Genomic DNA, 11,354 nt, shown 5'->3' with positions numbered 1-11,354 from the left:
TCATTGCTATAAATACCTCACCAGCCCCTTTGGAGTTTGTAGACATGGATATGCTGCTGTTTCCTCTTCTAATCTCCAATTGTTTGGGGGTCTGGCCAAGTGCCACAATGGAAAAGTTGCCATGCTTGGTGCTTTTTTACATGCGTGCCTTCCACAAAGTAATTATTACTTCCTGGACGGCTGAGGGGCTAAATTTAACTTTAGCCATAGACTTACTCCTGTGGTCACATTTATACACATATACTACTAAAAAATAAATGAGATTTTTTTTTTTGCTCCATATGTGTCCATCTCAGGCAAAAGGAATACTTTTGTTCTAATCTGTCTCTCATGAGAACATAAAAATGGTAGAAAATCACCTTATTTAAGAATTGTTATTTCCCCAAAACAGAGCGCTCATTCTCAAATTAATTTTTCTCAGAATGTTTTCCATATCAAAATGAGGCAACTTATTGCATGTGGATCTTAGCCAGAGAAGCCTATGACTTTTCTAAATTATAATTGCCTCATTACACCAGAGTGTCCACATTTTACTGGTGAAAGAAATGACTGTTTAGCTTGGAAGACTTTTTAGTCTAGGAAGATAAAAGCCTGGGTGAAGAGTGTGGGTGTGTGAGGGAGTAACAGTGGCCTTCAGAAGATGAAGTGTTAATGTACAGAGGATGGAGACCAGCTGCTTTTCATCTCCACTGAGAGCAGACTAGAGGAAACGGGCCCACATGCTCTGGGAGAACTTAGGGAAGCTGCTTAAGAGAGTGTTTTCTTACAGGGCCAATTCTGCAGGAAATGGAGCCAACAGAATTTCTAGAAAGAAATTGGGACGTGGCTCTGAAGAAATTATATATTATTGTAGAATTCTGGAATGAAGAAATTTCTAAATACGCCTTTATTTAATTTGAGGGCACATTATCATCATCCTTTTCAAGAAATCACCAGTACATGCCTACAATATATAAGTCACTGTGCTGTGAGTAGTTCAGCAGTCTCTTCTTTTCCATGGTGGAATGGGAAAAACAGGGTCTTTGGAACCAGAAGAATCTGAGTTTTGATTTCAATTCTGCAACTTACTGCCTTCATTACCTTGGTTTCACTAACCAACCTCTCTGAGTTTAATATCCTTATCTGTAAAATACCAACCTCATAGAGAAATTGTTAACATTAAATATAGCATAGAAAAGTTTTCTAGTACGAAAGCAGGTACAGAATAAGTAAGCATTTAATAATTACACTGGTACTCAATATTATAGCTTCGAGCCCTATTAGTACAAAGGACTTTTTAGTAATTAATTGTAAAACTGAAAATGTAGTCATAGTTTACAGTTTAAGAAGCTGAGACACCATAAGTTAAGCTAAGTTGCATAAGGACATAAAGCCAATAAGTTGTGAGGCGGCTAATCAATGAACATATATGTTGAATGCAAGAGCTGGTGCTCTTCCTACTATACCACACTGCCTTATATTATATGAAACAAATTAAGGGTATCGAGGTTGTTTATTAGCATATGTACCTATTAAAATTCATAGTTTTTAAAACTCAGGCTTTCATAATGTCTATCAAGCCTGGTCCATGTGCACTATATTCACCCCTTTGGAGTATCCAATTTATTGGCAGTGGGAGATTGTCACCACTAACTTAAGAGATATACCAGTGAATTTGTTTAGAAGAGTTCTCAAAAATTATAAAGTCTTTGCAATAAAAGGATATATGGTGAATTTATTTTATATCTTCAAACTATTTTTCATCAATTTCTATTATTTTCTCTATTTAATCAATATATATTTGTTGAAATCTGTGTTCCAGATGATGTGATTGGTAATAAGAATTTATGATTTAAAGATGCTCTGTCTAATGAAAAAGGAAAGTATCAACAAATAATTTCTATGTAGTGAGATAAATACTATATTATAAATGGCATAAAGCTCTCAGAAAGAGCAAATTTGGAAAAGTATTTCAAAGCAACTAGCATTTGAACCAAGTCTTATGTATTGCAATAGAGCAAATACCTGGTAAAAATGCTAAAAATTCTAAAAAAAATACTGAGCTGAATTTATAGAAAATCTTAATATCTACATATAGTAATTCATACTCATGTTACCATAATGACAATAAAATATTTTAAGCATGAAGTTACAATGTTTGAAGAGAAATTTCAAATACAATGCAAAAATTTTAAATGTTAATTCTTCACTAAGAAATTAAATCAATGAACAGACTGTCCTTTTAATATTATTTAGTTTTGAACACCAAGAAACAACTTGCTTATAAATCTTCAAATGAAGGAAGGAAACATATATAGATGTGGTTCCTGGTATAGCCAGCTAGATGACCCCAAGAATGTTTGATTCACATTTGCTCTTGCAAGATATTTCTACACATTAGCTGGCCTGGAAATTTTCAGGCAACCATTTCTAAACCAAATACACCAACTAAAGTGGTATTTTTATAACTTTAAAATACCCCAGTTAAGCTATCAACCATTTATTTTACAATTATAAATTGCTGTTCTGAATAATTTTGCCATTTTGATATATGTTTTGAAATATCAAAAAAATTAAAAGTAGTCAAATGCACACCCCTTTTATATACTGACTAAATATTTAAATGGAACATACAGTGGAGTGTGTATGAATATTAAAGGAATAGTTCTGGCATTTTAGGTCACCTTTTAATAACCTGTAACCAATATCTTTGAGATACTATTTCTGGCTTTTATTTAGACATTACAAGGAAAAATAATTGTGTAAGTTCTGAGCATAACAGTGGGAAGTAATTATAGCAGCAAGAACCATCCCTATAATGGGTTCGAAGTTCAGATTCAAATACACAGTTTGGCAATTGTTACATGACTGTGATGGTTAGCATCTTTACATGAGTTAGTACACATGAATTTGGTAGGCATGTGCTTGTATTGGCATGCTGGTCATGCTATATTTTATCTGGTCTGGTACATATTGTGTTTGGGTGGGTGCTTGTTCAAAATACCATAAAAGGAAAATTTAACTTGCTATTATTTAAGCCTACTCCCATCAAACCTATCACATATTTTATGTTACTAGATGCAGTGTTTTCTTTGCATGGTTTAATTTTTACAACTGGTACAATTTGTGATAAACCCATTTTTTCCTGAACTTTTCATATGGATTTTCTATTTTTCCTCTGGCATCACAGTAAATAATATTTCTTTTAAAAATTTTAAACTGTTCTAGTGTCTAATACGTTAATCACACATTACAATGAGTGATTATAATTTGATTTTATTAAACCAACAGAACATCATAAAGTCTTAAAAATTATTCTTGACTATTAATGTGAATGTTTTTAGCATTCAGGAAGTGTGAATTTTGTTAAAGGGATTTACTAACAAACTATCATCATGGTGTTGTCTTTCTAAAGGCGACAGTATTATTTTAAGAGTAAAGAAAAGTACTTGGAGTTCATTATAAGCTGACATGTAAAATAACACTTGATATTCATTAAAAAACTACTCACTTTTTCTCTTAACCAAAGAAACAATTCTTTGTGCAGCACTTTGGCATTAATCCTGAAGTAAAGTCTCTAAGAATAGTATACAACTATAGATTTTAAATCAAAAATGTTTATTGTAAAAAAAAGACCTTGAAAATTGTTTTTTAAAAAAGAAACATGATTTCACAAGTCTTCAGGTTCTTTATATGCCTTAGCTATAGAAAACATCTCACTTTCATACAAAATTCATTTAATTATATAAAAATAAACACAGATTTACATGAACTCAACAACTATACAATTATTTTAAAAAGGCACTTGGAAAGAGTGTTGTATGCATTACATTTGTTGTATGCATTTAAAATAGTTTAAGTACATTACTGAGTTTCTAAGAATCCTTTCTTGCACTTATTCCCATCTTTAATTAATTTTAGAAAATCATTAAAAATTCTTTTAAAAAAGTAAGACATAGAGCATGCACCAGGAATGTTCAAAGCCTCCCTCCTCCCCCAAGGCACATACTGTTTATTGGCAATACAAAAACAACAGCAACAAAAAGAAACACTTTTAATACAGTCTCTTGTGTTTTGTTCTTTTTTTCCTTTCTCTCCTGAAAATACAGTTTAAAGCATTATAAGTAACCAAAAAAAAAAAAAAAAAAAAAAGCTTTTGTTCAACAATGGTAACCAGACATTAGACATGTAATGAAGTAAACTTGGAATAGTTTATAAGTCACCTGAGATAGTGTCTGGCAGATTCTCTTCCTATAAGAAATTCTATTACAAAACAATACTGTTCTTTTCAGTTGAAATGATTTGGCAGCAATGTAAATCTTTGCATTTTTTCTTAGTAAGAAAAGATGCAATGTGCTTTTTGTTTCACCTTTGAAGAGAAAGATTCTTGTCTTTTATTCTTTCTATCTAGCTGTCAGTAAATATATAGTAATTTTAAACTTCACATGGAAAGGATTAACTTTAAACACATGGATTTCGTGCTCTTGCAGCTTTTAGTGTGTGTGTGTGTGTGTGTGTACATATTATTTGGTCGGTATGCACAAGAGAAAATGCCTTTGGACTTTTATTTATCATTTGGAGCCGGAGTGAAGAAATGCATTCTGCTTGAGTAAACATTGATTGCGTCACTCAGTGCACTACACAGCAGCCAGATTCCTCATGTTTGTGCAGAAGAGACATTCTGGAGAAGGTTTTGGAGCAGTTTTTGCACTGGTATTTCTTTACATCAGAGTGGGTCTGCAGATGAGCCCTCAGATTTGATCTGTCTGCAAATGCCCTGTTGCAGTGAGGGCAAGAAAAAGGCTTCTCCCCTGGGGGTGGAGGTAGAGTTAGGGGAGAAAGAAAGATAGTCAGTGTTTTTAGAGGAAACATAAAGACAGATAACGTTTAGGAATAATCACATTTTACCGAAAGAATGAGAAGCAACTACACTTGCTTAGAATTCCCCATAATAGATATTTTAATATCTAATTAAGATAAATTTAAATGTTGCATTAAAACCACAGTAAGCATATTATTAATTCTGCCAGTTATGTAGAAATAACTCATATATTTCTAGGACTTTCACTAATTAAAATTTTCTGCTTCAGCAGGTGAAGCTAATGTTTAGCTCCTCCCAACATTTCCCAATATTTCCTCTTTTCCCTCTTTCTGTATTATGACTAAGTTTGGATAAATGCCTTGACTCTCTGCAGAGTGTGCTAGGAATAAAAAAAAATCAGCAGCAAAGAACAAAACAACTGAAAGCAAGTTCAGTTCTCACTGGGCAACTTGCTATAGGGGTGATAGATAATACAGCAAGAATATTACTAACGAAAACTATAGAAAAATCCTTCATCTAGCTATGAAATAAACTGACTGAGATAGCAACATTTTTTTGATTATTGGAAGCAGTTTCACAGAGCACACATTCAAGTACATCTTTCCTGAATTTCTAACTGATCTTTGAGACCAAACTTTCTGAATCTACTTTCCAAAGTTTCAATCCTGTTTGCAGTCTCTGGAGCAGAGGTTGTTAACAAGAAATGAAGCAGTTTGTGCTCCAAGGACTTTTTGAGTCATCAGGAAGTAGCTATAAATGATCATCCATCATTAAAAGCACTGTGTCACTACTCAATGCAAATCCCACAGGCAGCCCAGAGCTTCAGACTATTAGAGTAACATTCCTGTCTACATATTCTCTTACCAGTGTGAGTCCTAATGTGTCCTTGAAGTAACCAGGGTCTGGAAAACGCCTTGCCACAGATCTTGCAGACACAAGGTAAGGTGTGGGTCCGAATGTGCATCTTAAGGGCGCCCAGGCTCACATATTCCTTGTCACAGTATTTACAGCTGAAAGATTTCCTAGACTGGGCATCACAGTGCAACTGCTTATGTTTAGCCAGCCCAGAAAAAGTTGAATAGTTCTTATTGCATAAATTGCACTGAAACTTTTCAGCTTCAATGGCATGGGGGTCTGAAAGCTTGGACTGTAGTCTTTCCTCTTCATCACTAATGGGGCTTTCTGAGCCACTGTGGTCCTTTGATGAGGTGTCAGATGGAGAAGGGGGACTCACTCGCCCCAAGGATGAGGCGTATCCGGAAAGAGAAGAGAGGCCATTAGGTAGTGGGGAGTGGAATGGAGCTGCCGTAGTCCACACAGTAATGGGGCTGTATGCTCCTGAGCTGAGGATCTCTGGTTGTGGGATGACAGGCATGGGGTAACTCTCATAGAGATATGGGGAAATAATCACTGGGGGGGAAAAAGGAAAGAAGATTAGGGCAAAACATAACCTTAAATATACACCAAGAAGCTACTTGGTAAAATGTACAGGCCTTTGTAATGAGAAAGATTTCTTCTCATTTTCACTCTTGCTGCTACGTAGTAATTCTTGTACTTAATGTACACCTATGCCTCCTGCAGACATGGTGTGACAGGAGCCACACCAGGCTTTGAGTCAGCGAGCACAGCCAAGGGGGTGCCTGCACAGTCCCCACCGAGAAGGAAAAACATACTTTATTTTTAATGATACATAAAAGTTGTTTTCCGTTTTATGCATGGGTTATTTGCATGTTTTATGACTGTAAATACTAAGATATGTGTAAATCAAGCTGCTTTCTGAAGGAAAGGAGCCTTATTACAAGCAAAAAACACTAATTCAACAGTTGCGTATTGTGTTACTCATCTTTATATCATTATGCATGTACATACAAGCTTTAGAAAATGAAGTTGCAAGAGTTGAATGAAGGGTTCCTTGTCAGTTAAAAGTTTTAAAAGTTTTCAATTAAAATTCATTCTAAACGATCAAAATAATCTGAACTCTCTTTTAGGACATCATTAAAAAATTAAAAAACCTAGTATTTATTTCCTTTGTAATGGTATTTGAGTTGTAATATATATCTATATTTATGTATATATAAATAAAACTTCCTACTTTCCTTCCTTCCTTCCCTCCCTTCTTCCTTCCTTCCTTCCTTCCTTCCTTCCTTTCTTCCTTCCTTCCTTCCTTCCTCCCCCACCCCCCACTTTCTTTTTTTTTACCTGTGTGTGTGTCCAGTTCGCTGTAGTTTGGCTTTTTGGAGGCGTTGAAATGCTTCTTGACCAGGAAAGAGCGCGGCATCTTGCCGGCGGGTCTGGCGGCGCCCGGCGCGGATAACGGTCCGGCGGGAAGACGCGGCCGGTCCCTATAGCATCGCGGCCGGCAGGGCTCGGGCTGGGCCGCGCTCAGGTGCGGCAGAGGGACGGCCAGCGCCTCTGAAGTCTCCTGGCTCCTTTACGAACTGAGCCCGTTTTTTGGCTGGGTGGGTTTTTTTTCTCTCTTTTGCAAGAAGGAGCCAATCGCAGCTGAGAGGTTCAGATTTCAGCTCCTCCCTCTGGGACAGCTGTGAACAGAGGAAGAATCTGTTGTCAGACTAAATTATTCTGGTTCAAAATGGGCTGTTCTTCGGATTTCAGTGGAGAGGAAAAAAGTGCTTAAGTATTTTCAAGAGAGGTAATTTCACTTCTTTGGCCCTGCCAGTTATTCGTGCTCTCCGAGCACTAGATAGTCATAGGAACTATTTTCTAAAACGGGCCTGGCTTCCATATGTCGGGTAAACCAAATGCAGTGGGACAAAATGTTCGCTAGAGGCAGGAAGGGGCGTCCTACAAGATCCCAGGTCAGCCTCTGGTGTTAATGAGAGCCTATATTTGGAAGTGGCATTTAGAGACATTTTACTTGTGCAGAGACCAAACAATTAACTCTTGGCTTTTGAAAAAAGGAAGGTAGAAGCGAAAAGACAAAAGCCCTTGTGAGTGAGGAGGGCTCCTCCCGTGGGAGGGAGGGGGGGCTTCCCTGGGTCTGTAAAGTGGCCCTGGCTGCATGCCTGGCGTGTCCTGAATGCTGGGAATGCACTTCATGTCTTTAAGGCTCAGCAAAGCCAGAGGCTGCACTTCCACGTGAAAATTAAGTAATCATGTCACCATATTAGCTATGCTGGCTGGAGAGAAATGCTTTGTAACCCATGAAAGATCTGCTTATGGAAGAACTTGGAAGCTGCCGAGTAGGGGAGGAGGGGGCGGCAGGGAGCAATAGGAAACCTGTCATTAGAAACGATGAAAAATTCTCCCACAAATGCATTTGACAAGAGTTTTAAATCTTTTCATGTGACACTATGTATTTTATGGGAAAAAACATGAATAGGTCTTCAGAGACTATTAATTATTTTATTTCCAATATTTATCAGTTTTCATACAGTGCTATTTTCACCAGTATAAAGTCATCAGTATTCATCTCAGTAGCTGCTAGTTTTCTGGACTATGTTTACAAAAAAGGAATACTGTTATGAGCACTGCTTGGTTAAAGTTTTAAGAAGCTAGTCTAGTAACCAACAAAAATACTCTAATTTTTTGTATGTAATATTAAATCTAAAAATATTCATATGGCCCATTTTAAAAGTAATTACAACAGTGTGGAGATTGACTAGAAATGGGGAATGGGCTGGGTAGAGGGAGCAAAGGGAAAGAATTGGGACAACTGTTATAGCATAAGTAATAAACTATTTAAAAGAAAAATATTTTAAAAAGATAAACTATGTCAGAAGTATAAAGATTTCACAATACTTTATTTTTTAAAAACAAACTCTACTAATGCACATTTCTAAAACCTTCCTAAATATTTGTTTAGACATATGTAAATATGTAAACATGTAGTAAACTTAAAGTTTTAATTCAGCTTTAAGTTATAATTATCTTTATGAAATGTATTAAATAAACCAGCATATATATTACAAAGAAAAAGGTAATTAAAGTAAAATTTCAACTGTGTTTTCAAGCATCTCTGCCCATTCCAGACTTTTCTCCCCACCTTTTACTTAAAAGATTAAGGAAAGAACAAATTTGTTTGTTTCTAACAGGTGCTAGAAGAAAAGAGTAAAAAGGAAAATAACAGTGATGAAGTCAAGACTTGTAAGAGGGAAGTGCATTGTCAGACTGCCTAACTTCTTAATCTTGGGATGAGAAAACAAACCTGTCTGCTGGGGCAGGGGGTGCTCGCTCACAGTTTTTCTGAGCTATTTTAGTGATTCCTTTGTTCTTCTTCCAACACTCACTAATTTAAATGTTGGAGAAAAGAATATAGGTGAATCTTCATGTTAAAAAGAACAGTATTTGTAGGGGACAGGAATATATGAATACACATTAGATTTCTCCACAAACTGTAAACTGGAGTATAATTCAGAGCAAATTTTCTGAGCTTGCTACATTTTGTAAGGGCTTATTCAGATTTGGACTCTGGTTTATTGAAACAGGAGTCCTGCCCTTTCCACCCCATTTCCTGCAAAAGGCACATTTTGTTGGAGATATAACATAGTTGACAAAATAAACTGCCATGTACTTTTATTTCCTCCTTTCACTTTATACAGTATATTCTCAACAGTGAAGAGTGTTATTTTGTTGTTTACTTGTTGGTAGTTATAACACAATAACTTGCTAACATGAGTATTTTAAAAATCTATTTAAAATGTTTAACAGTAATTCATTATGCTTGAAAAAAACAAACAAACTTGAATTTGGATTACAAATGCATAACTGAGCCAAGTCTCCCAATATATGTCTGGGGGAGCTCATCACACGATACAAATCAGAGCCAGGAGATGTTACCGCACCTACTGGGACAAGTGCATAATGTTCAGGATCATGTACGAGGCATGTCGTTACACAGGTCTGCATGGCAACTAGTCACACGTAGACCTGTGTGAGGTCTGGTCTGCTGTCAGGAGAGGGAGAGCCTGCGCGCTGATAGCGTGAGTCAGACAGGTGCTCTGCTCAGACACAGCAGAGGCCATCTGGCGCCAGAATGGTCTGGTAAGAACGGGAGAAGGGAAGTCAAGTCTCCGCCCTAAGCCCAACTGCTAGAATTCTTTTAAGACAAGATGGAAAGTTCTTGTCCTGCAAGCCAGAGGGATCATCTAGAAAAGTTGGCATTAGTCACTAAGTAAAAAACTCCCTCTTGCCCAAGCACAGAAATCTTTAAGATAACAAGATACTAGGTTTAAAATGTTTCATTTGGGCAAAAGAAACCCAAGTGGATTTTGTTAATGTAAGAAATTAGTCTTAGGTTGACATAATTAGGGTCATTGGAATAGTGAGAAAATGGGGTTTATCCTGCGATGTTACTGTGCACTCAGCCATTCAGGGTGAAGCTGGTGGGCTGTAAGGAAGGCACAGACTCAGCCCTTAGCCTCCTGACAGTTAAATGTGGGGTAGAGAGAAAGAGGAAAGGAGGGAAAGTACTGCTTGTGGGCAATTTCTCAGATATGGGGCTCTGGCTCCCAAAAGAATTTGGTTATCATAGGGGAAGAGGGGTCTTAAAAAATATCCTTCCCTATGGTTGAAGCATGCTAGAGAGTTCTTTCCTTTACTTATCTTCTGTGGGGTATATGGGACATTAGAAGTCCATGCAATATAATTCCTTAATTTGTCATGAATTTTATTAGGATGTGACTTGATGTGATTCATCTAATAGTCATATTTTTTCTATTTTCTGAACCTTGTAAATTAAAGGTCTGGGATGTCGTGGGAGGGCCAGCACTTCTCCATGGGTTCTCCTCTACAGGTGGGATTTTTCTTGGACCCATTCTTTTTCATGAAAGAAGTAATCTTGCCTTGCCAAATAGGGGAATAAATTAGACTCATGAGGTTTGAGAATGCACCTTAGGCTTATTTACTTTGCACAGAGATTTGTGTACATTTAAGTGTTTAGGTATATTAAAAGCCATGCAGACATTGACTACTAAGTTTAGGAAATGGAGTAAATCTAGCACCAGAATAAACCGTGACTTGGCAGAGGCAGAAAATTCCATATTGTGCTGTGCCTTGGCTCTGAAAATGCATGAGATCTACTTCTAGCTTTAGTTTGTGGCATATGATCACCCTGGAGTGGGTGGGGAGAAATTAACTGCCTTGAATGATATGTAGATATGGAATATTGCTAGTTTGTGGTATCTGGAGAATATTACAATGCATTAATAATTTTCAGCTAAATATTAATGAAGTGTTTATTGCATGTAACTTTGAAGTTTGAGTGACAAGGATGTGATGTCATCTCATGGTTTTGTATATATTTATATTTGTATACATATTTATTATTTGTATTTATGTTCATAATTCATAATTTAATTCAGCCTCAGATAAGGTAAACCAACCCTTAAAAGAGAAATAAATGTTTCTTTGTAGTTTCTCTATCTGTAAACTATACTTAATACCCTTTCCTTATTTCTTTTGGGATCATTTAGGGATAAATATTTCTCAACATAAAAGGAAAAATAATCAGACTGAGCTTAGGATTCTGCTTCTATATTCTGAGCTTCATACTAAGGATAACCCCCTTTTACTGGGGGTGTAGATGGAACTACAG

The 11,354-nt window shown here is 36.5% G+C and overlaps 1 protein-coding gene across 1 annotated transcript; it reads right to left on the bottom strand.

Moving 5' to 3' along the window:
• Nucleotides 1–3,580: 3,580 nt before the first annotated feature.
• On the bottom strand, nucleotides 3,581–7,262 carry SNAI2 (snail family transcriptional repressor 2). The gene is made up of 3 exons (XM_090282872.1): nucleotides 7,001–7,262; nucleotides 5,666–6,211; nucleotides 3,581–4,790 (listed from the first exon to the last, which is right to left on the bottom strand). The coding sequence occupies exons 1-3, from the start codon at nucleotides 7,077–7,079 to the stop codon at nucleotides 4,609–4,611; spliced, it is 807 nt and encodes a 268-aa protein (XP_090138998.1). The 5' UTR covers nucleotides 7,080–7,262; the 3' UTR covers nucleotides 3,581–4,608.
• Nucleotides 7,263–11,354: the final 4,092 nt, after the last annotated feature.

This window comes from Furipterus horrens, unplaced genomic scaffold (assembly GCF_987537825.1).
Source record: "Furipterus horrens unplaced genomic scaffold, mFurHor1.1.pri manual_scaffold_7, whole genome shotgun sequence".
NCBI lineage: Eukaryota > Metazoa > Chordata > Mammalia > Chiroptera > Furipteridae > Furipterus > Furipterus horrens.
This window is presented reverse-complemented; position numbering and strand designations above follow the sequence as displayed.